This window comes from Cydia splendana, chromosome 20 (assembly GCF_910591565.1).
Source record: "Cydia splendana chromosome 20, ilCydSple1.2, whole genome shotgun sequence".
Classification (NCBI taxonomy): Eukaryota; Metazoa; Arthropoda; class Insecta; order Lepidoptera; family Tortricidae; genus Cydia; species Cydia splendana.
Window position 1 is genome coordinate 8,947,221 of NC_085979.1, and position 26,751 is coordinate 8,973,971.

At 37.4% G+C, this 26,751-nt stretch overlaps 1 protein-coding gene across 1 annotated transcript in view; it reads right to left on the reverse strand.

Annotated features, from left to right (window-relative positions):
- The window catches only part of LOC134800834 (anillin), a 130,374-nt gene that overhangs the window by 54,461 nt on the left and 49,162 nt on the right, over nucleotides 1-26,751 (reverse strand). Inside the window, exons 7-8 of the mRNA XM_063773391.1 lie at nucleotides 20,763-21,294; nucleotides 378-592 (exon numbers count right to left, since the gene is read on the reverse strand). Of these exons, the coding sequence (XP_063629461.1) occupies nucleotides 378-592; nucleotides 20,763-21,294 (747 nt within the window). The remainder of the gene's footprint in view (nucleotides 1-377; nucleotides 593-20,762; nucleotides 21,295-26,751) is intronic.

Below are 26,751 nucleotides of genomic sequence, written 5' to 3' on the forward strand. Positions count from 1 at the left end.
AAGGTGAAGAAATGTATACATATTTATGAACTCGTGCCGTGTATGCACGTCAGACATTTTGCCACAAACTGGCGCTACTTCATATCAAGCACGACTAGACATCGCGCGTGCAACACCAACTAGAAAGGTGAACGATATCGACCGCATCGCCAGGCGTGGCTCACTCCGCGATTTCGTCGCTTTGCTACAGGTAGCTAAAAGTACATCCGTTCCACACCAATTTTGGGGAAAGCCATAAGCCGCGCGTGGCGCTGTCGCCACCTAGCGGCCCTATCTGTGCTGATCGTAACAGACGCATTTTGTTAGAGAGTGAGTCTTCTGTACCTAGTACTATTATTTATTCGGTGGCATCGCTATAAACACAAAAAAAAACTCACCTTATAATGAAATCTATTCTGCAACATCTCCATCTCCCTCTCCCTCTCCTGCTTGAACTTATTGGCTATGGTCGTCTCGCTTATCGTCTGCTCCTTGTTGAACAGAGCGGCCAGTTTGCCTTTGATCCCGCCGACGGAGGTCACACTGATACTGTCTTCGTCTTGGGAGTTTCGTCTAGTTTTTGTCGGTGTGGTTGGTATTGCTGGTTTTTTGTCTGGAAAGGTGAATGTCTTGTTAATTTTCTTATTGGGGTCTTTGTTCTGATAGAATATTTATATTTAAATAGGTATAATGGTTGTGTAGTTAGCTGCAAATATGTCACGGTAGCGTCACAATTGTATAATGAATTACAATGTTAAAAGTTCTGCCTTGCAACAGCAGTTCCATTTATGCGGGCTACTTAGGTGTTCAAATTAATACGAAACCGCACTCTAACAATTATTTTCCTAACATGCTATAAACCAAACAACTTTATGACTTATCTACCGTAATAGATCTGCATCCAACTTACAATAAATTCTCAACGCGTTCGTTTAAACAAATATATACATATTTACATGCAAACTCGTAAGGCCGAGGTCGACATTCAACATTTGCATGGACGACGTTTGGTGCCAATTTTTTGCCGAAGTATAATTTATTATTAGTGACTGAAGCGAGAGGTATACCTAATTAACATAAGTCAATATTTAAATGTGAGCTCTCTGTGTATAAAAACCTCTCATTATATTTAGAAGCAATTCGTGTAATATAAGTAGTTGGTACGACATCTAGTTAGGGTTCCGTACCCAAAGGGTAAAAACGGGACCCTATTACTAAGACTCCGCTGTCCGTCTGTTAAGCTGCCGCTGTCTGTTAAGTTTTACCCATGACTGTTTTGCTGCACGTAACGGCCCATGACGCGTCAGGCACGTCACATAAATCCTTTCAGTTTTATGACGATGACTCGTATAGACGAGACCTTAACTAAGATCACAAACATTTATCGGCAAATTCAATCGGAATTAAAAAAAGTATCGTGATAACAGAGGCGACGAAAAGTCATATGATTTCCATACATTATTAAAGAATATCTGGTTAACCGAGCTTTGCTCAGAAAACATATAAAAACTCAAAAATTCGCGTATTCTCAGAGATAAGACCTAGTTAGAACGATTTATCGTCCCCGAAAACCCCCATACCATATCGAATAAAAAAAATATCATGCGTAGCGGTTACCGCTGACGAATTTATAAACGTTATGGGGTTGGCTTTTCATAATGACATACTTTGTCCAAAAATCAGGGATATATGTAGTCAGCAATACTATGAGCTTAGCACCGTTGCGTACACATTTCAATGGGGGTAGGGGGTTGTACCTTTCTTCTGCAGCTGACTGTACGTTCTAAAAGTAGTTAACAAGTAGAGATGCAACGGATAGTTGTTTGGCCGGATACCGGATATTTGGCCTGACCATCAGCCGAATATCCGGTATCCGGCCGCCGAATATTCGGCCAGCGGAACTATACCTACATTTCGGTTTTTCAGGTGCGCATTCTGCAGGTTTGACCTGTTTCCTAGTGAACGTTCGCGCGGACACATTTCTAGGTTCGAAATGAGTGCGCGTGCAAGTCAGTGGAATGTTTAAATAAATTATTATATTAAACATTGTTTATTTGTTATAAAATAATAAACAAGTACGATTATGATCAAGACTGTTTCTTAAATCCAATTAGTTTACTCCGAAATCAAGCAATGTTACTATCCGGTATCCGGCCGGATATTTAAATCATGGCCGGATAGGCCGGATACCGGATAGTAACCGAATATCCGGTGCATCTCTATTAACAAGCACACTTTATTAATATTGAGATTGAACATACAAAAGTAATAATGGCTATAATCTATCACATACAACTGTATTTGGATATAATTGGACACGTGTTCGTAGGTGTTTCCATTATAGCCAGTGGGTCACCGGTGCAGGTTGGCGGATCCTTGACACCTTTGTAAATGTATTTGTACATTATGTAGTTAAGATAAGGTCTATAATAGTTAAGACGAAACAGGAGCTGAGTTTTAAATATTTTAGGTAAATATACCCGTCTCGCTAACGGAAGCGGCACCTAAACGATAAGGACAAGGCGAAATATCCTGCGTAAAAATCTCAAAAATCGAGGTTTCGTACTCCTCTGTTTCCTCCTCCAAAACTTAACCAATCGTAACCAAATTTGGAAATCTAAATGATTATGAAATTATCTGTGTCGGACCGTTTTGCTTTTTTGGCTAATTGATATCAGTTTTGAATGCCACGCCTCTCATTGCGGCATAGTCAATTAGGCCATTTTGGCCATTTTTGAAGGGCTCTAGCGCCTTAAAAAACAAAAATAACAAAAAAAGCAAAACGGTCCGACACAGATATTGACAATATTAATCTGTGTTGAAAAAATCATTGCTCTAGCTTCAAAAACCACGGAGGAAAACGAGGAGTACGTTTGTATGGAGAAATGACCACTCCCGTTGGCTCTTAACACAGGCTTATTTATTTTAAATTTGTTAAAACACAGATGTTTTTAAAATGGTTAAATCTACGTATATGAGTAAAAACAAAAGTGCAATCAATATTTTTTGCACAAAACTTCTCGTATTGTCATAAGGCTTTTTCATACGATTTCAGCCAGATTTTTCATACGATGGATCGTCATCATCGTAAGAAAGGTACGAAAAGAAGAAGGGTGGGTTATATTTGAATAAATAAATAAATATTATAGGACGTTTTTTTTTACACAAATTGACTAAGCCCCACGGTAAGCTCAAGAAGGCTTGTGTTGTGGGTACTCAGACAACGATATATATAATATATAAATACTTAAATACATAGAAAACAACCATGACTCAGGAACAAATATCTGTATCATCATACAAATAAATGCCCTTACCAGGATTCGAACCCGCCCATCGGCTTCATAGGCAGGGTCACTACCCACTAGGCCAGACCGGTCATGGATGGAATGGGATACGAAATGCGTATGATTAGATAGGTACATACATAAGATAGTAAAGTAAAATTTTAAGTAAGGACAGGCTTAAATATCAATTTAGTGGATCACACACCTGTCCCGTGACTCCACGTTCCAGAAGAAAATCGTACCGTGAAAATTTTAGTTTCCTCCCATTGATTTTCATGGATCGAAAGTACTCGAATTAGGAAGCCTATTACTACTAAGTCGTATTTTTTCGTAATTTTAGTCGTAATTCTACGAAATATCTTATATATTACGTGCACAGCAGCAATTTTAAAACGCCGTGCGTCAACTTTATCCGTATATTGTGCAATTCTCGTGTGATAGAGATATGCATCTAATGGCGGTTGGCAGCTATTCAGTGTTTATCTGAACTGCAATTGTGGTCTAGACTTATGAAACGTTCTTGGTGTTTAAAATGTTATGTATAATAATACTCTTTTATACTTTAGTTAAAAAAAAAAATTAATATACGGTTCTTGGGTAAGCTAGCACAGATGGTAAGGGGCCGGGGTAAAGCCGCGAGTTCTATAATCACCCAAAAGCGACAATTTTTTTCTAAGCCGCGAGTTCTATAATCACCCAAAAGCGACATTTTTTTTCTAAGCCGCGAGTTCTATAATCACCCAAAAGCGACAGTTTTTTTCTAAGCCGCGAGTTCTATAATCACCCAAAAGCTACAATTTTTTTCTGGTTGAAGTATCTCCATTTCATAAATACCTATTGATTTCCTATACTTCGTTCTTTTTAGCATTAGAAAGAACTCCATAGAAGTAAGCGTGCAGTTGTTATCAAGCTCTTTATTTGTTAATAATAATGAAAAATCTAATGTAGCATGGTCAATACTTTTAATATATACTTCAAAATTTTACCGCAAAAAGTGCCCGATTCGGAACCTAGCTTAGTTCTGCGAAGTTCTTTCTAATGCATAATGCTAAAATCGTAGTATAGAGCAGCTATTCTGAATACCTACAAAATGTATAGGTAGTTTTAAGCGACAAAACGACAATATGTGACGTTTTCAACCAAAAGGTACCTACCACATTGTCGGTTGTCGATAAGGTTGATTTCAAATAGAAGCTATATGGAAATGGCGTTTTATTGCCAACCGACAATAAGTACCCTTTTGGTTGAGAATGGCACATATTATCCTATTGCTCAATTCTCGTGTGATTATAGAGATAGGGATCTAATAGTGTTCCGCAATTAGTGTTTTTCTAACATGTAATTACTAGAGTCTTTTGAGATATTTTCTTGATATTTATAATGTTGGAATATTTAAATGACAAAACTAACGCGCTTTGCATCTAGCATACATTCAAGCTAATGAAATCTCTAGTTGCCATGGATACGTCTGCTGGGTCACTTTATGAAATAACGATTTTATAGCATTCAAATTGATTAAACAAACATTTTTGGGGTAGTAATTAGTCCGTCCTTAATGCACACATCACATAATCATGTTAGAAAAATGTGTTACAATATTTATTTTCATAGTGCTACCGTTGTCCCCTGGGTGACAGGACAAAATAGTAAGAAGAAATAGTTGACCAACCCAAATAGCTAAACCAATTCTTCCTAGGTATCTTAACGAAAAGTAAGCCCTAAAATAACTAAAATATTTGATAATAATTTTGGAAATATCCTTGCAACCTCGATGATAACAATTCGCACAATTGAAAAAATTTATACGTCAAATTTTTATCGATTTTCATATTTGAATACGAACCTCAACCAAAAATAAAACTTGTTTCAAATCACAAAAACACGACTTACACAAACTAGAGCCACCACAAAAGTCACTAGTCACTCTAAAAAAAAACTTCAAAAAAATCGTTCACGATCACTGGCCGGTATTTTTTCTCAGCGGCATAGATCTTTCGCGGTAAACGTTCGCGAGTGGAATGGCTAGGTGTGAGCAATCGGTGCTCTGCGGATACTTCCGAATCCCACGAGGTGCAGGGGTCGAGAACATTGCGGTATAGAGATTGTATTGACAGGATTTTTTGTATACATGCGTAATGAGCCATTATACAAGTCTATTGATAAAGTTTTTCTGAAGTTTGGAGAATTATAGTACAGTCAGCTGCAGAAAAAGGTACCACCCCGGCATACAAACTTTTATGTAGCGGTGGTACCTTTTCTCTGCAGCTGACTGTACGTTTAATTGCGAAATAGGTAGGGATACTGTATATACTTAAGTCACTATAAGTCCTCCACATAAAAAGCTGCAATCTTTATTAACTACAATACGTGTGAGACCTTATGATTGGAAGACCTTTTCATAGATCCAAATGACAACGACTAAACACTCATCATTGTTTAAAAATGTCTACAAGGGTGTTATCGCCGTTAACAAAATACTATTCATGTTAACTACATCACAAAAGGTGTCATGGATATGAACTTTAGCATTTTGCTAGATGCATCAAACCAAACTTGAGGGCACGTAATATACACCGATACACCAACAGAGTCACCGTTAAGTCAACTGAAATTTTCCCTGAGAATGACAAAAAACGCATTTACATAGCGCACAGGCACGTCATCGACGTAAATCCAACTTTCTTATCGGAAAACTCATTCATTATCCAGTAACCTGATTTCATTGTTCCACGGGACAGGTATAATAATAGTACCTTACTTCCGAATCCCACGCAGGGATCGTCAACATTTCGCCACGCCTCACTGGGCGTAGTAATTGCGATTGTATCGTACACAATGACTGACTGATGGTGTAGGTCAGACATAATGACTATGGGACTGTTTACATGCATAATAGTAAAGGTTTATAATAAAACGTGAACGTGTCATCAACAAATGTTGTCGACATCTGGTGATATCAACCTTGATGACTTGGCTATTTAGTGATGTCATTTACTTGAAAAAAATCGACGACACGGTAGCCTCTAACCAATTATGTGTCTATGACCGGGTCATGATCAAATACTTTTTGACATAATTTTCTTTTATTAAATCTTCGGTATACTTTTATTTATTTTGATAAAATATAGAAATAATTAAGCTAAAAATTATTTACCCTTCATAGCTAATACGATTCCATTTGGCTGAAATAACTGCAAAATATAAAATATTGATTAATTTATTGTAGTAGAGATTTTAGGTTTGTATTTAATGTGATTTTCTCGTTATTTTTATGGTTCATTTATATTTTTACAAAATAATGAAAAAAAAAAATGTATAAAGTCGGTTTACGAACGACACAGACAAGACATCCTCCAGACTGATTATGCGCGATAACGTCATAAGAAAACATTACCTATTACATTACGTAACGTTACCATGGAGATCTGTCCACAACGTTACCATGGAGATTTATCCACAACGTGACACTTTTTCGTGCATGCTACCGGTGTTCATCGATTTATAAGACGTTATCACGTCAAAAAAATCAGCCTCTGAATACACTACAATAATTAAGAAGTTAAACACTCACTTTTAAAACGATCGGTTTTTAAAACGTTCCGTTACTTGTCCAACTAAACACTGGTTACAATGGAATAAAATTGCAAGCTTTATACAGAGTTTACAACACTGTACGAGACTATCCACCTCTTTCTAATTAGTACTGTGCATAAGAGACATGCTACGTGTGACTTAACAGCTAGTCATGCAGCACGGGTGATTCTTAAGAAATCACGTGGGAAAAACCGAAAAATCATCGAAGTCAGAGGCAAAGCTCAGCATTCCTCGTGAATCAATCTTTAGCGTAGTCAGTTCTGGCCGCGTAGCCAACATGCCAATCGCTTACGCTCCGTAGCGATCGAAACGCAACTGTCACTGTCGGACTTATAATGAAGAGTGATAGAGAGACACAAAGCGTTTCGTTGTCGAAGCGATAGCGATTGACACCTTGGCTAGGCCGGAAGACCCTGCTCGTGGATCAGTTGGTAACGGGTTTGTATTAAACAATGTGACAGACAGACGGACGGACAGACAGAGCCGCACCATTTCCTTTTATACCTTTTTGGTACGGAACCCTAAAAACGTCGTTAGTTGTACTTGTGTAAGTGTACACTTTAAACTCTCGCGTTTTGTACACATATTTAATTACACAAACGGGTCTACCGCGATATAATTTCTTTGTTTTTACCTTTAATTTCGACGTTTCAGCTGAGTTGCACCAGCTTTCCGTCTTTCACGTCTTTCCGTGACCACAGCTGGTGCAACTCAGCTGAAACGTCGGAATTAAAGGTAAAAACAATGAAATTATATCGCGGTAGACCCGTTTGTGTAATTAAATTTGTGTAAGTGTCATTAAGAACTTTTCTTGTGTCTTTTATGAGCGGTAGGCGAAATCTCGGGACTCGTACATATTGACATACTTTGCACACTGCAATAAAATAATGTACTAATTATCACGTAACATGTCCGTCCTTAGGTCACAGACTTACATTTGTGTACAAAATTTTAACTTGGTCTAAGTAGTTCCAGAGCAAATAAGGTGTAACAGATGGACAGACAGACGCATGAGTGATCCTATAAGGATTCCGTTTATCCTTTATAGTACGGAACCCAAAAAAGGAGATATCTCTAGTCATCATTATGCTGCCTTTTCATTTAGTAAGCGGCTGAATTTCTGTGTAGCCTATTTCTAAAAGTATATTTTTTTACAGCAACCGCACAACAATATTACAGTAATGATCATGAGACTTTGTAGTGTAATGACAGTACAGCAAAGGCGAAACGGTAATAATAGTGGAGTAAAGCAATTGTAACATATGACAAAATGACCGCGGCAACATAATTCAAGTTGCCGATAATTGGGTAAAACGGGTAATTCAAGTTTTACCCTAGTTGACCTTGTCTATCATTAAATGCAATATTGTTTATTGTATGTTTCATCGCAACGGTTTTATTTTTATACATGCATACTACTACTACGACTTCTCTGGCTCAGAGACCCGAAGTGGATCTTGGCCTCCGACACTAGATTTCGCCATTCGTTCCTATCCTGTGCGATCTGACACCATTTATACATACATATATGTATTTATAGTAAAAATGTAATGTCAACATAAAATAGAAAACACAATTTAGCCGTATAATTTTTTTTTAAGAATACAAGTGGTTTTAGTAGGTTACGCTACAATAACTATCGTATACTAAATAGCAGCGGCGCGGCGTAGTGTTCGTTTGATTTAAATGAAATTGAAATCTATGGTTATATTTAGTCGGGTTATCCATGCCTGTTTAATGTATTAACTAATCTATAGTCTGTATCTATAGGTATTTAAATAAAAGTAAACAAACAATTGTTACATTTTCTGGTAGTTATAACATTTATTGGTTAACCGACCAATTACAAAACCGCCTGGATCTGTAACTGAACGGCCTGACTTTAACCTACATTATTTGATCCTGTAATGTTTTCATCTACCTTCAATTATTTAGCTTAGGGACCCATGTGAGGGTAGATTTTGTTTACTTTTATTTAAATACCTAAAGGGGCCCACTGATTAACAGTCCGCCGGACGGTATCGGCCTGTCAGTTAGAACAAAATTTTGACAGTTCCGAACAACTGACAGGCCGATACCGTGCGGCGGACTGTTAATCAGTGGCCCCTTTAAGATACAAAAGAGACAGACTATAGCTAAGGTACCTAGTATAAAATCCTTAAATTGAAAACGCATAACAGTAAGGGGTACATCCAGAATAACCGCTCTACAAGTCTACACGCTTATTGGATCCAGTACACCCCTTATTACGTGCATTATATTACTATTTTCTAAACACACAATACGTTCTATAAGAACGGCTACAATATTACAGTAATGATCACTAGACCCTTGTAATGACACACAGCGGCAGGTGAAAACACCAAGTAATGATAGTTCACTCATATGGAACATACGACAAACTGTGTTGCTCGGTTGTTTTTAACTAAGCGATTGTGGATCTTATTTCATTGTAATAGGGTTTACGAATGGTCATTTAATTGTGTCAACGATATAACTATTGCCAGCGCTTACAAAACTAACCAGTTTATATTTGATCTCCGATTATACGTTATTGTTACGGATTCAAAGGCCAAAGTAATACTAGACACTCTAACTCTAAAGTATTGAGTTCTAAACAAATGAGAACAATAGTTTGTCATTTATAAATGAAAAAGACGTAAAAACTATAGTTTTTCCGTGACATACGATGTTTTGTAAGAATAATTGCAATGCAGTAACGAACAAGAGTGCCTTATTATGGTTACTTTCAAGAGAGATTTGAGTGGGAGGTGATAATTTGGGGAAATGTTAATGTATGTAGTACGACTATGTTTGCAATTTTATTACCGATTTTTAGGGCGTAGGTGCTACCAATATAATGAAAATGATAAGCAGTTATCGTTGCTTATGGGGAGTGGTGTCACACGCGAATTGCTGATTTAGAAGGGTTTATAAATATTATAAAGAAAAAAAAACTAGGGTTGTATTTCAATACTAAAAGGGTCTAATATGTATATGTATAACGGTTCTAAATCAATGCCTCTACTTGTCTAGACATAATCGTGACACTTTTTAATTTACATAAAACTGTATTTGTCCCATTTACATGACATGAGTCACATTTGACTCATGTCATGAGATAGGGAAAATGGAAACTCCAGAACGTCGAACGTACACCGTACAGGTACCTTTAAGCGTCTTTCAGATAAGTCTATTCTTTTTTACCAGATAAATGTAGAAGGTGCGGTGATGTATACATTTTTATGTGTGTACTAAAAGGCACACTTATAATTGACCATTGGCGGATCTTAAGTATTTGCAATACGGCATACGGTTGTCATCATCTTGGACGATGGTGTCTATTGGCATGTCCACTTTACGAGTAAGATTGGCAGAGAGATTAGGCTATTAGTATTAGTATTCATGGGTGGATCAACTTTTTAGTGTCACTCGTTACCTACTGCATAGTTAAGTTTTTTTGTCCCTTGGACAACCACTCTTGAAATGATCATTTTATGGTTAAAGTTTTATGCGATTTCTATAACAGGCCATCCACTGAGCATGTTAGTTAATCATCATACAACATCTCTGCGAACAAATTGTGCCAGTATTGTCCCTTGGACAACGGGACAGGATAACAACGCAAAAAAGTAGATTCACCCAAAATTCTAATAACTTGTATAAGCAAATCACGAATACGGTTTAAATTTGCTGTCTTCCATATATAAACGTGCGTTTTTGTCTGCCATCTCAAGGTTAACTGGATCTGTCCTTACAGGGACTTCTTTGGTCTCTTTGTTGGCTCGCTTTTGTTTTCACTTCAGGGACTTGTAAAGACGGACTTGGCTAATTAGTACATTGTTTCTAATGATACCTTTATACTTATTGAGATAAATAAATATAACGGCCTCGTCGTGACCCTGCCTATGAAAAAGGAGATCCCGGGGTCCAGTGGCGGTACTTCCATACAAGCCCAAAAGCCGGGCTTGCCTTAGTTGCCTTACCGAAATTACGTAGTGATAAGATCAATAATCAATATAGATTATTTTTAAACCGCGCGCCAAATGAACCCTTATTATTAAATTCAAGCTACAGCGCGCGCGGACCGCGGCGCCAGCGTGTTGCAAATTTTTGCCGTGGTTGCGCCTCGTCCGCGCGAAAGAAATCAAGCGTAGGATGTTCTAGCTATCCTGCTCGCACTCGTCGGCTTGCAACCGGGCTTGCTTTTTCGACCCGCTCTAGGCGCTCTTAGCCTACAAACCGCCATAGAACGATGTATAACTATTTGTTGGTAATATGTATAGCAATTTTATAAGGCGATTTAAGCCTGGCTTTTGGTGTGAAGTTAGCTGCATAAGTTCGCACGGGCACGCGTTTACTTCAAGTGTATTATTATTTAGTCGAGTCGAAAGTAACGAAAGCTCAATTTATTTAAGTGAAATTGAATTAAGTAGTGAATGTGGATTTGTTCGTTTGTTATGACGTTTAAATAAGTGTTAACAATTGATGAAGTTGTTCCTTGTGACAGTATGAGATGCGTTCATGTTAAATCAACGAAGGCAAGGTAAAATCGTTAAATTTGTAGAAAAACGGGATATCATGTCCGCGCCAAAACCAACACCCGGCCTGTGTATTCTCAGATAAGTCAGTCGCAAAATTTTGTACGGCCGTTTACAAAACACAAGGATTGCTGGTTTACTTCAATTAAGGCGTAATTAGAGTGACAGAGATAGAAGCATATGCAATTTGCAAACTTCAGTGTCCACGGTAGGCCCTCTGATATGTTTGTAAAATTCTATCTAGTATGCCCTGTGCGCTATGATAGCTCGCCGCGATACGCTAGCAAATTCATTTGACTCCAAAGAGTGAGATTGGACATTTATTAGGAAAACATATCTTTCGGCTTGGCTTACTCCGAAACCCTAGGCACGCTACTGCCGGGGTCAAATCCTGGTACGGGCATTTATTTGTGTATTTATGACAGATATTTTGTTCCTGAGTTATGTATGATGTCTATTGGCGTCTTCGAGCAACACCGGCTTCCGACACATCGGAAGGGAGGGGCCCAAGCGATATCTCACCGTACAAATCATTCTGCCATTTTTCGCGGGGGGAAAGGTGCACACAGTCGCACTTCTCACACACTTACATACAAAATCCAATCTGTAATGACGACACAAATACATAGAAAATGACACACGTCAAAGACAAATCTTGCAAACCTCGATCTCTTTTTGTGTACGGACGAGTGACAAGTGTCACAACACGCACACTAACATATTTTCGTTGAAGTATAAATAAATAAATAAATAAATATTAGGGGACATCTTACACACATCAACCTAGCCCCAAACTAAGCAAAGCTTGTACTATGGGTGCTAGGCGACGATATACATACTTATACAGATAAATACATACTTATATACATAGATTACAACCATGACTCAGGAACAAATATCTGTGTTGTCACACAAATAAATGCCCTTACCGGGATTCGAACCCAGGACCATCGACTTCGCAGGCAGGGTCACTACCCACTAGGCCAGACCGGTCGTCAAAAAGTATGTTATTGTATTCTGAGAGATGAGAAGTCGGATTTGTCGCTCGACCGATCCGCAATTTGTACTGAGCGAGCAAAATCGATAAATCCAACAATTACATGAGACTAAAATATAATAATTGTGTTTGAATGTAATTAAACGTATGATATGTAAAAAAAAAGATTACATGTGAAATGTAACACTTTCTTTTTGTAAATTTGATGTCCCCGACCTCTTTTTATAACAAAAAACCGAGCAAACAGGCATTTTTGTGCAGCAGTGTTCACGCGCGCGTCTGGACTCGGTCTAGTGAAAAATCCAGGTGCAACTAGTTTTATTACCCGCGCTCTTCGAGCAACACCGGCTTCCGACACATCGGAAGGGAGGGGCCCAAGCGATATCTCACCGTACAAATCTTTCTGCCATTTTTCGCGGGGGGAAAGGTGCACACAGTCGCACTTCTCACACACTTACATACAAAATCCAATCTGTAATGACGACACAAATACATAGAAAATGACACACGTCAGAGACAAATCTTGCAAACCTCGATCTCTTTTTGTGTACGGACGAGTGACAAGTGTCACAACACGCACACTAACACATTTTCGTTGAAGTATGTTATTGTATTCTGAGAGATGAGAAGTCGGATTTGTCTCTCGACCGATCCACAATTTGTACTGAGCGAGCAAAATCGATAAATCCAACAATTACATGAGACTAAAATATAATAATTGTGTTTGAATGTAATTAAACGTATGATATGTAAAAAAAAATATGACATGTGAAATATAACACTTTCATTTTGTAAATTTTATGTCCCCCGACCTCTTTTTATAACAAAAAACCGAACAAACAGGCATTTTTGTGCAGCAGTGTTCACGCGCGCGTCTGGACTCGGTCTAGTGAAAAATCCAAGTGCAACTAGTTTTATTACCCGCGCTAGATTAGATTGACGCGCGAATCTTGTACCTCGGCAGAGGGGAAATAGTGCGAATGCCGCCTCCCTTCCGTGTTGCTCGAAGATTGGCGTTATTCATAAATGCGTTACTGGCCTGAATTAGCTAATAATAGTTTGTTTTTATCTGTCATTTTGACTTATGTATTTGTAAGAAAGACATAAAACATAATTTAACTAAATCAGGCCCGTATGGTTTTATGAACAAGGGGGTATATATTTAAGTATTTATCTACCTATATCTATCTATAGTACCCACAAATACATTGTGGGAAAAGCCTTCTTGAGCTTACTGTGGGACTAGGTCGATTTATGTCGTATTGTCCCGTAGGTAATATTAAAACCAAATTTGAATTTGCGAGCCACGCTCGCGCCCATGGACGTATTAGTTAAGATCCTTTGTTTTAATTTGTCAGGATGTCGCCGTCGACGGATACGTCTGGGAGGACATCATCATCATTAAAACAAAAATTAAATAGAAAAACCGCAAATTAAGGTGTTAGTGATACAAAACAGTACGTGTAGGGAATGCAATCTCGCACCAAGATTGGCGATTCGAGATCTCGCACGTAAAATCTAAATCGAGATAGGGTGTTTCGAGATCTCGGCGGTTACACTTTCGTGATCGAGATTTGACAAAGTAATTAAAAATGTGTTATTTTAAGCAAATATTTCTAAGAATTCCGTATATACTACTTATTTAGAGTACGGCATGTCTTATTTTGAAGATAAAAACAACAAATTAATCTACATTTAATCAAAAAACTATTTTTATTAAAAAAATATAATAAATATATTATTATATGTAGCTCCAATTTGCATGTAATTATGAAAAAGTAGTAAGTAATAATTTATTTTAATTATACAAAATTGTAAGCAGAGTAAACATGCTTTGTTGATATTTTTGACAAGCACTCAACAACTTACAAAAAAATGTAGAGTAAGCGAGCAAAATTCATAAATAATTGTGACTGGGTACGTTAAGTTCGTCCGATTTTTCCGCACAGAGCTTTTATCGTCAGCTAAAGCCGGCACAATAGCACTGCATAAATAACATGAATCTAAGGTCAAAAAGATTACTCAAAACAAAGCAGGTAATCCACACGGATCAATCTTTCAATCTCGTTCGAGATCTCGAAAATATTAACCGAGATCTCGACCGAGATTGCTAAAATCGAGATTTCCTGTCAGCGAGATTGAATCTCGAAAATTCGTGCGAGATCTCGCGAGATCTCGAAATTGCGAGATCGAGATTGCATTCCCTAAGTACGTGAGGTATATAACGATGCATATCAAAGTTACCTTTATTAAAATCGACGATGTGTAAAGTTGTAAGTACATACTAACATGTGTAATAAATTGTTTTGCTTGTTTATCATCAAAATTACTACCTAACTAAAGTGGACATAGCCACGCCATGACCTGATATTCTGCTTAGTCAAACAGATCTCTGACGCACTTACTTGCAAATATCGCTTGACCAATTCTATCGAGAACGTAAACAAGTCCAGTAAACTGGCACAAAATTAGCACACTAAGTGATTTGGTGAATTTCAAAAGTATTCAGCAGGTCACGCCATTTCCTCAACAACTTTCTCGTGCTCGCCTATTGATTCGTCCATAGCCCAATTTCGGACACTATATTTATTTGAAGTGTGTAAATAGGCCAAAGAAATTAGATTTTTTCCAGGAATTAATTCCCAGCAAGCTGCAGGCGTATTATGGATAGCTTTATCCACGTGATGGGATAGTAGTCACTTTTAAACACCGCGGGATAGAAAGTGACGGACACCGTTTTATCACGCTGTCGCGTAGACAAGAACGACCATCATATCCGTTTTGAAAATCGTCTTAATAATACCTTCATTTGGTCATAAATTACTGTAATCCGAGTTTGCTCCATTCCAGGAGTATTAGAATTTTTTTTGCTTTTTTTTAGTTTTTGGCTTGTATGTATGTAGTTCAAAAATGGTAGGTACGTCCGACGTAAAATTTGCTCTATTCACGATAAAAATTGACATCTGGGGATTCGAAAAGTACCTTAGGTAGTGACATTGATTTTGACGGTGGGTTCCTTCTACATCGAGTGGTTTTGTCAGTCAAGGTAAAATGTATCTCCAAAGGCTCCCAAAATTTATCCGCAAAAAAAATAAAATAACTGCTTATTGACGCTTAGGGGCTATTCATAAATTACGTCATTTCAAATTAGGGGGGGGGGGGGGGTCTGGACATCGGATGACGGTAGCATGAAGTAGGAGGAAATGGGGTCATTAGAAGCATGATTTTTGGATGATTATAGGGGGGGGGGGGGGTCCAAAATCGTCAAAAATCGATGACGTAATTTATGGACAGCCCCTTAGTATCATCCGCTACCTTTTTGTTTTTGATGCAGACTGTACAAAATCAGTTTAAAAATTGACTAGGTCAGGCCATTTCGTCACCAACTTTCTCGAGCTAAGCCTATTGAGGTGTAGCAGCAGATTCGTTCCGCACAGCCATTTCGGACTATTGTAGTTTTTGGACGGACATTGGGCAAGTAAGGAACAACGGTTAGGATTTGCATTTGTAAATGATTAACATAAGTATCGTGTTGTTGGCTTTGTATCGAAGTGCCTGAGCCCTTGGAGTCACACAAAAGAACTGGTGGCTTGTTCTAACTTTTTTTTTATAAAATCGGGCAAGTGCGAGTCGGACTCGCGCACGAAGGGTTCCGTTCCATACAAAAAAAAACAAAAAAAAAGCAAAAAAAAAACGGTCACCCATCCAAGTACTGACCACTCCCGACGTTGCTTAACTTTGGTCAAAAATCACGTTTGTTGTATGGGAGCCCCATTTAAATCTTTATTTTATTCTGTTTTTAGTATTTGTTGTTATAGCGGCAACAGAAATACATCATCTGTGAAAATTTCAACTGTCTAGCTATCACGGTTCGTGAGATACAGCCTGGTGACAGACGGACGGACGGACGGACGGACGGACGGACGGACGGACGGACGGACGGACGGACGGACGGACGGACAGCGAAGTCTTAGTAATAGGGTCCCGTTTTACCCTTTGGGTACGGAACCCTAAAAAAACTATGGATATGATAGTCAGTGTCAAAAGTGACTTTTATTGTCGAAGAACTGGACTGTCTTATTTCAAACCGGGAGAATCTTACTGTCTTTGTCTTACGCTAGTACTAGCATCCAAAAGAATGGAAAGGATATAATTTTCCTGGTTCTTATTGACTGACAAGTTGTGTTTGCCAAACTATATCCAATATTTGGTTGGAGGAAGGAAGATTTTAAGGGCAGGGACAACTATACATATATCATCACCATTTATAATATAACAGACATTTTTTAAATGACTTACGCCAAAAATTTTGGAGCTAAAAATATTGTATGTTATGCTTATTTTACTTATTAGTGACACTTTCGCCAAAACTCGACACACTTCCTGTCGCTAAACAAATTGTAACATTTCGTGGCGTTTTGTCACACATGTCCTTTTTAGGATGTGTTAAGTCGTCACATAAAAATTCCAAATGTAATTGGAGACCTAAATGTGAACTCGTAAGGTTGAATTTAGCATACACTAAAGAAGTCCAGTATTTGAACTGTTCGAATGCAAATAAGATATTTGAACGAGGTTATTTTTAAGCGACAATGTCAATAATATTTCACTTTACTTTTGGTTTTGTTAGACAATAAGTGTAAGTACCCATGTAAGACATCTTGATTACTTTTGTTATAGTAGATAGTGCAGATAGATTAGTAGATATTTGTTTAAGAAGTTGACCATACATACTTAGGTAAAGGTAGGTAAAAAAATTGTCATACCTCTGATACTTGAAACAATACCTATGCTTCTCGTTCTTGCATTAGATCGATTTCATTCAATGGAAATTTTCTTGCAGTTTTAAGCAATTATGATTATGAGGTTCTGAGAAAATACGAGTATCGAGGCGAAAGTCATTGTTTACTTCGCGTGTCTAATATCACTATTAATTGTTTAATTTCTAGAAATTGTGTCGATGCTTAGGTTTCATTTTCAGAATGATATATGTGACGGTTGAAAGAAAACGTCCTAGGTATTTTGGAGGTTGTTGATAAAAATTACTTTTGTTGCGTTTTTACGCCGTATGCCACAATTGGCAACCTATCTGTACCTAATCGCTCTATTATTGAGTAGTTAACTGGGTTTGTAACTTTGAATCCTGAGATTAGGCCGTTTGTTTATGTATAATTTTGCTAAATTTAGAAACTAAGTTGCTGAGTTTAGTAACAGTTCTGTTCTAGTTTAGTTTATACCCAAGTAACTGGTTAACGCATAACAAAGAGGTTTGTTTGTTCTTTGGCCCTAATACGTAAGCGCCATTGTCATCGTTTCTTGAATGTAATGTCTTTGTCTCAGGAAATCAACATATAAGTAAAATATCAATTGTAATAGTTGATTCGTTTACCTGAAAGTAAGGTATATAAGAATGGTGCCTTGAGGTGATTCAAGTAACAAAAAAAATCTGTTACTTATTAAATGAATATAAAAATCCTTGAAGTATGTTTTCTGTCTTTAAAACAGTAAATGTGTTAAACTCACGTTCAGACAGCATATTTTAATTAGAACTAATTCCACATAACTTATAACAAGCATAAAAATTAAAAAGTTGAAATTTTGCACCTATGTATTCCTAGAAAGTAATTCATTTTGATTTTACAACTAAATTATAATATCAATTACATTTCAATACCTACCTCACAAAAAACATTACACCACATATTATCATACAATTAAATGCAATTAACTGTTAACCAGGATGACGCAAGACTAAGATCAAATTACTTTCCAATGCAAAAACCGTTACATTCTTATAAGATAGCTTCTAATGTAACTCATAACGTGATAATATAGCACTTAAACTCAGTGCCCAAATTGCCTGGTGCAAAAAATTACGAAAAAAAGCTATGGCCATTTATTATGAAGTCGATACGAGTAGAATTAATAAGATATTGCTTGGTGATAAAAAAGAGCATTGATATTTACAAGTTGCTAAGCGTATAATTTCATATTAATAAGGGTTGTAACGGACATTAAAGTTCATATTAGCTTGTATTTTACTCTAGTAACTCAATAATAAAATAAGATTCGTCGTTTTCAAACAAAAAATGTAAACATAACTAGATTTTGAACGTACTTAGAGTTTATATTTCTTAGTAATTTATAACTAAATCTCCATCAGATAAATTAATCTTGTGTCATAAACATTTTGAGGTTTTGCGTCAGTCCCGTTTTGGTAGGGAATTCACAGGCCATATGTTGACCTTGGTAAAATACAGACAGAGGATATATGATGGTCATAAAGTCTTAGGCCTTTTTTCTACTAAGGCGTATATTACGTGGCTTGAGCAGGTTTCTTGCACAACCATTTCGATTCCTTACTAGTGTAGTAAGGTGCTTCGGGGTAAATCCAGAGTATTTTTAGATTAGTCGTAGTAGCATAAATGTTGTTGTTGTTGTTTAATCTTTCATCACTTTGTCATTCATATATGTAAGTAATTAGATATGTATTTTATTTGTATTTAGGAAAACATAAATGTTTTTGGGTTTGTTTTGAAACCGTGCGAAAATTTTGAAGCATTTTTTAACTCGGGTGATTTCAACTACTTAATTTCGAAGGACTGTCAAACAGTCGTTTAACGTTTGTTCTAGCGTCTCGATTTAAGATTAAAATACAAATGATTTTTAATGATATTTAACAAACAGCATACTTTAAGTAACCCTTTACCCTATCTATATTCTGTATCTTTAGGTATTTAAATAAAAGTAAACAAAATCTACCCTCAAATGGCTCCTTAAGCCAGTTGAGGATAGGTGAAAACATTACATGATCAAATTATGTAGGTTAAAGTCAGGTTGTTCAGTGACAGATCCAGGAGGTTTTGTATTTGGTTGGTTAACCAATAAATGTTATAACTACCCGAAAATTTTAAAATTGTTTGTTTTCTTTTATTTAAATACCTAAAGATCCAGACTATAGTAATACCTATAGACAATCTATAATAAAGTTCGCACACCTATCAAAAGAATATGTGGCATAATACTTTACATACGACTTTTGTAATTACCACAAACCACCATAAAAATGCGAAAGTGTTTTTATTTTGTATTCTCGCAAATAAGAAACGTGGAATGGCTAGGAAGGAAGACAGACAGTAGTATGGGCCGCATTTTATCCAAAAATGGTAAGTACCGGATTAGAATCAACTATTGGCCAAGGTACAATGGCATTTCTATGAAACTGGTATTCGTTACATGGACATCTCTTTATTATTTTTGTGAAATGGCCTTGCCAGCTAGATGTATGGAGTTACTAGAAAAAAAATCTGTCATTGATTCATATAAATGGCAATTGATCATCATCTTCCTAGCGTTGTCCGGGAATTTTTGAATAAGGACTTTAAAATCTAATTTTATTGTGGGACCAAACGTAAAACGGAATTACCACAACATGAGTTTAAAAAAATGGTCCATAAATTGTGATATTTTTCTAGAACAGCTGGTTTTTTTATGATTTCTGCGCTACTAAATACATGCATAAGAACAAGAAATAAAATAATAGGTACTAAGTTACCATTTTTTAAAGAACTGGAATCTTTTTACGATGATTTTACCTTTTAAAATATACCTACATGTGCCATGGAAATATTTATGTCTGAGTCATAGTTATTGTGAAATTAACACCTTTGTCATTAGTTTCGAAATCATTTTTAACTGAACTTGCATAATATAGTATAAGTATGCCACGGGCTACATAGTTTACTTATAAGTACAAGTGCATATTATGGTTTTACGACAAAAATAGGAGTATGCACTGCGTGAAGACTTTTTGTTTGGCAATCGTGTGAAGAAATGACAATGGATAATTCAAATACCAAAATAAAATTATCACGCGCTCAAACTTAAGCAATGTAACTTTGTTATTCTTTGTTTTACTATATTCCGTAGTAGGTAATGTTGTATTTTTATTCACGGAGTACAAATAATCACACTATCCTACTTACATAAGAGTTATGTCAACTATTGTGGTGTTTAGAATAATGATACCATAATAATAACACTTAAGCTAAGATCAGTACCGTTAAGTATCAACAACTTAGATTTATACCTCAAGAGTGTTGAAAAATGTGTAAAAATAAACAAAATAGAAGGTAAACAGGTAATCCAATTCATCAAAAAGGCCTACAGGCAAGACGAAACGTATTGTGTTGCCCTATTATTAGCACCAAACGTCGTCTAAAAACACAAAAATATACCTTAATTCTAAATGCACTTACGACCTTTCTCTGACGGACGTTAGAAAGGAAGATGTAAACAAATGACTGTCTTTGTAGAAAGGGCGTAAGTGCAATATGCTGTATAAGAAAAATATGAGTGACTTACCTTTGTCCCCCATGAGGGTTTTAGCGGAGGGTGCCTGTCCGAACGGTGCTTTAGGCACGATAGCGGCCCCTTTATTCTTCTCAAATAGGGCTTTACGCTCCCTGAGGGACATCTCTGCTGGGTCTTTAGCCTTCGGGCTGCCAGCTTCGAACATAGCTGCCCTGGATAGAACTGAACTTCTATCGTTGTTAGTTTTTGGCGCGAAGCGTTTGATAATAGGAGAGTCTTTTGTTTGTACACAATTAGTTTCATTATTATGATTTTCTTCAGCAACCACATTATTTTCTTTGTCCTTATCACTGTCACAATTTTCCTCCACAGGCGGCGTGGGCGCTTTATATTTTTTAATTGAAGGTTTTTTTGTTATCGCCGGCTTGTGGGCCACGGCGGCAGCCATGTTTGGGGTTGCAGCTGCACTGGGGGTTGTCGATGTCCGCTTCGGCTCCTGTCGGGTGCGATCGGCAGTTTCCGTGGTGAAATCGTAAACGAGCCGCGATTGGCTGGCCGAGACGCGACGGTAGCCCTCGTGTTCCTATGATTGGACGGGTGAGCACGTGCTTTGGCGTAGTTGCATTGTAAAGGTCTTATGTTTTTAATTGATCGTTGTGTTTTAGGATCGTTATACGACTATAGAGGTCAGATGCGTGAGACGCGCGCCGCGTCGGACGGGCAACTGACGCTTGACGGAGCGGAGTCGGGAAACAGAAGTTTAATTTGAACTTATGTTAAGCGATTAAGGGTTAGATTCGCGTACACATGTGCGGGATGCGTACTAATTATAATATTTTTGACATGTTTAGCTACAACATGTTGGCAGTGAACTTAAAATAAAGATGATTTGTTACTAACGTTTCGACGTAACCCTTTATGGGTATGCTAATTTCGCTCCTATAGTAGATCAGTTAAAGTGTATTTAATGTATTAAGCGACATCTAAAAAAGAAGATTTCCAGTACCTGTATCAGTGCCAGAAATTACCAGATATCACATTCGTTATTGTATTATTTTTAGAGTATCGTTAGTAATATTTAATAAATATTGTAACGACTTTTTAATTGACTTTATAATTACGACAAATAAAGGTATATCATCTTGAACTAGCCTACTACTACCTAAAAAGTTGCCATAAATAGTACATTAGGTACTTTTCATTAAAGGCGAGGTAAAAAGTTAAACCGTAAAGTGAACTGAGCAGACGTAACCGCTGACACGTAAAAACGCGTGACTACGAAGCGTAACAGCTTTGACAGTAGCACCCGACTTTCAGAATACCGTAAACATAATGAAACCTTTTATACATAGTTCTTTTTTTTTGCCTTAAGAAGAAGATAAACAATCTTGAGGTTTCTTTAAAAACGCTTTAAAAAAATTGTTTATATTACTTATGAAAGCAAAAGAATGTAAAAGATCGTAGGTATGATATGATTTAAAATTCTAACATATGATGAATAAGTTGTATCTCTTTATTTAGCACAAAACGTGGAAACCAGTGCGATTCAAGCCTCCTCGAAACTCAATAGCGCTAATGACTACTTCGAAAAATGCGCAAAAAAGACGATCAAAGGTAATGTGCCTCTTCTTTGTTCCGTTGACAATTTAAGGGGTATAACGTTAAATGTAATAAATATAGCGCTGTCATCCCATAGTGATCATCAACTGTCAAACTTTCTATACAAGATAATTTGCTATATTGCAGCTACACTAATAGACCCTGAGCCCTGACTGTAACCGTATCAGGCGTGGCTCACTCCGCGATTTCGTCGCGTCGCTACAAGTAAATGCGGCCCACACCAATTGGTGTCTAGCAGTAGTGGTTGCCTCGCACCGCTACGGAATGGACGCCTGCTCGAGCTTGTATCTCTCGTGATAGACGCGTTTTGTTAGAGTGAACCTTCTGTACCTAGTACTATTGTTTATTCTGTGAACGTCCGTACCTATCTGTCTGTACAACGTTATCTATCGATTTCAGATTAAAACGTCATTCGATACTTTCAACCCTCGCTAAGGCAATCAACACTCGTATCTTTGTATTTTTTTTTCGCGGTTATAGTATGGTATGGTAAGTATATTATGTACGCCTTATGAATGGTTTTGGTAGGTAAAGCTGATGATGTTATAATATAATGCATTTTTCGATATTAGACTGGGATTCCTGAATCCATACAGAAGCTTTTTTGGGGTTTCCCATGCAAAAGTGGGATTCCCCATGACGAATGAATAAGCGGCGATTTGGCGAGTGAGTTTTAACCTTAGCTTGACTGCAGGAATGTGGCGTTTTGTGGTGGTAAGTTTGGTTACCAGGGCTATAACCGCGAAAATCGAAGGTAATAAATTTCGATCAATTATCTCTCCCTCTTATTACGCCTTCATTGGAGTAAAAGAGAAAGATGTCAGAAATTTGTGAACTTCTGTGTTGGCGGTAGGCCCTCAGACGTCCTGAGAATGCGATCGAAAATACTAGAGATGCCACGAATATTCGGCAACTATTCGGTATTCGGCCTATTCGGCCAAATTTGCCGAATATTGGGTATTCGGCCGAATGTTGCCTACTATTCGGCCGAATACCGAATATCTGTTGCACCTACGTAAAAAGAAAAAATACACAAAAAAATAAACAAAAACTAGGGACTTACCTATATTTAATATTTAGGCACATTTTTGCGTTTTTACGAAGGCACGTTTTTGAGCATTTGTTGATTACAAAAATTTTATTTTTATCATGGGTCTGATTTGATTGACTCTAACGACATTCATTAATTCTGTTCAACATAAAAATGTATCTTAGCAAACGTTGTGCTTTGTTGGCGAACAGTTTTCATAATAATTGTGACTCAAAATGTTCGCATGTCATGCCGAATATTCGGCCGCCGAATATTCGGTATTCGGCCGAGAGAGGGGCCGAATATTCGGTATTCGGCCAAATTCACTATTCGGGGCATCTCTAGAAAATACGTAAAAATCGAGGCTGACGAAGTTCAAAATTCTAAAGGATTTCCTTTGTGCATAAAACCACAATATCCTTCTAAACATCTTGTTGTAAATGTACTTACAAAGTCTGTACGTCTACCATCGGTTTTGACATTGGCATATACGCTCACTTCTACGTAACTTACTTTCTATGCATCTCGCTCGTACTCGCATATTAGTGCAAGCGAGATGTACTTACAGAAAGTAAATTACGTAGACGTGAGCGTTATGTCAATGTCAAAACTGGTGGTAGACGTAAACTGCAACGTATTACAATTTTACAATTCAAGGTCGCTCTTGCCTTGATAACGGCCCGGAAATGGACGAAGGAAGTAAAAAAACTGATTATGTTTATGATAATCTTTAATATGTATTTTAACAAGCTGAAGCAATTAATTTTATTAATGGGCCATAAACTGTGATATATTTAATTTGCGGGACATCAGTCTTCCGTGACCACGGCTAGTGCAACCTGGCTGAAACGTCGGGAAAAAACCGGACAAGTGCGAGTCGGACTCGCCCACCGAGGGTTCCGTACTTTTTAGTATTTGTTGTCATAGCGGCAACAGAAATACATCATCTGTGAAGATTTCAACTGCCTAGCTATCACGGTTCATGAGACAGACGGACGGACGGACGGACAGCGGAGTCTTAGTAATAGGGTCCCGTTTTTACCCTTTGGGTACGGAACCCTAAAAAGTAAAATAATATTTTTTTATCGCGTTAGACCCCGTTAATGACATTAATTATGTGTACAAAACGCGAGAGTTTAAAGTGTTATATTGTGATTTATTTGTTCACGGATTGTGAACAATAAGAAATTGTTCGTATTTTCAGTAAAAAGATAATATGTAAGTACCTACATATCTAGTATTTTTATGTTCGTCGTTATAAATCACGAAACATCGCGTTTCGGTTTTGCGGATTGCGATCGCGAATTGATTAAGAAAGTTTTTTTTTTATTAATTCAAAATTCCTAATATCAAAAACACCATGCAACTAACTAAAAAAACAGGGATAGCCTGCCTCGTGTCATAAACGAACTCGCTTCCATTTTACCGTCTCTGCTACAGATGTAGTGCATAATCCTTTACCATCGTATTTTCTCGGAAACGTTCGTATTTGTCATGCTACTTCAGTCAAACTCAGTTCTTTTTGTACTGAGACTGACTGAAATGGCATAGCACGTTCGTGTGCGTTTCCGTGAAAATACGACGGTAAAGGATTATGCATTACATCTACATCCGTACACTCGTATCTTAAACGGCAGGTAAAACTTTTTTTTAGTGACACTCATTTGGATGTATCGCTCGGTTTATTAACCACATTTGAAAAAAATATGTAGGTACATTGTACTATTGACACCAAACCACATACAATCGATCTACGGAACCTAAACCTTCATATAAACCACTAGCTACGCTTCACATTCAAAGTGTAAATCAAGGTCGACTGAGCATGAATTGATGCGTATGATACATCGCTAAGTGTACAAGTACGTCCGAGCTCACAATCCTAAATTCCATAAATATGTAGTGCATAATTATTTTCCATAGTTTTTCACGGAAACGCACGAACGTGTCTTGCTATTTCAGTCAGTCTCGGAACAAAAAGTACTGAGGTTGCCTGAAGTAGCATGACAAATACGAACATTTCCGAGAAAATACGATAGTAAGTACATGCCTCAAGGCGAGCGTGGCTCATCTCCGCGATTTCGTCGCTTTGCTACAGGTAGCTAAATGTACATCCGTTCCACACCAATTTTGGTGGCTAGCCATATCTGTCCTGATCGTAACAGACGCGTTTTGTTAGAGAGTGAGTCTTCTGTACCTAGTACTATTATTTATTCTGTGCAATAAAGTCACTGACAATAAAGTCGTGTAAGTATAATTAGTTTTGGAACGTTGGCTTGAAAGAAGAGTTCTTTCAAGCCAACGTTGCATCATACAAGCATCAGCACTTGACATTTGGTAACACTTATTGCCAAGGCAGAAGGTCCAATGATGGTCAATTTAGTCTTACTGTTAGGTCGCCATCAGACATATCGAAGCGGCAGAGGTGCTCAAAAATATCTGAACACGCACTCTAACGCCTTGACAAAAGAGGCGCGTCTAGATATATGTGAGCACCGGCCGCTCCGATATTTCTGATGGCGATTGTACACTGTATTGCCAGTAAAAAAGGAAGTGTACTTAATGAGTACACCGTCAACGGTGATAATTGGCCCACGTTGAACATTGTATTTAGCTCGAATAAAAAAATGGGGACTCTATATTCAAAATGACGTAAGATATCTTTGTTTTGTACGCGATTATACTTCTTATTCCTATTGACATAAACGACTAGAATTGCGTGAACATATCAATGGAGTTGCGTTGTGATAACTCTTATGTAACATGGAGCTTGTGAATGAGTAGAACAATCGCTATTCTTTCAATTCTTTGTTACCCTATTACTCGTATATTCGGAATGGGCATTTTACCATAGGTATAGGTCACGGAAGTTACCAGTTTATTTCATAATAAAGCTATAACTAAACACCCCAAGTGTGGGTAGGTTACAGAGGCGTATTTACAAATTTGGCGCCTCGGGCCATTTTGATTTGCCGCCCCCCCCCCATCAGTGACGATAAAGTATTTTATTTAAGAAACAAAACCTGCAACAAGTACCTTTGGGGTGTGAAATAAAAAAAAACCAAACATTTACCATATACTCACATAGGCATTTACATTGTTTTCGAGAAAATAGTAGGTACATTTTTAGGGTTCCGTACTTCAAAAGGAAAAAAACGGAACCCATATAGGATCACTTTGTTGTCCGTCCGGCCGTCTGTCTGTCTCAATATAAAGGGTCTTGACATGACAGAGGGCGGCAAAATCGGCAAATAATGCTTGTTATTTAAATTTTACAAATAAATAGGGGAGCGACACAATTCTGGTCGACCCTATCTGAACAGCAAATAAAATATTTTTTTGACCCAAATTTGCCGCCCCCTAAAATCTGCCGCCCTACCCAAGTAACAC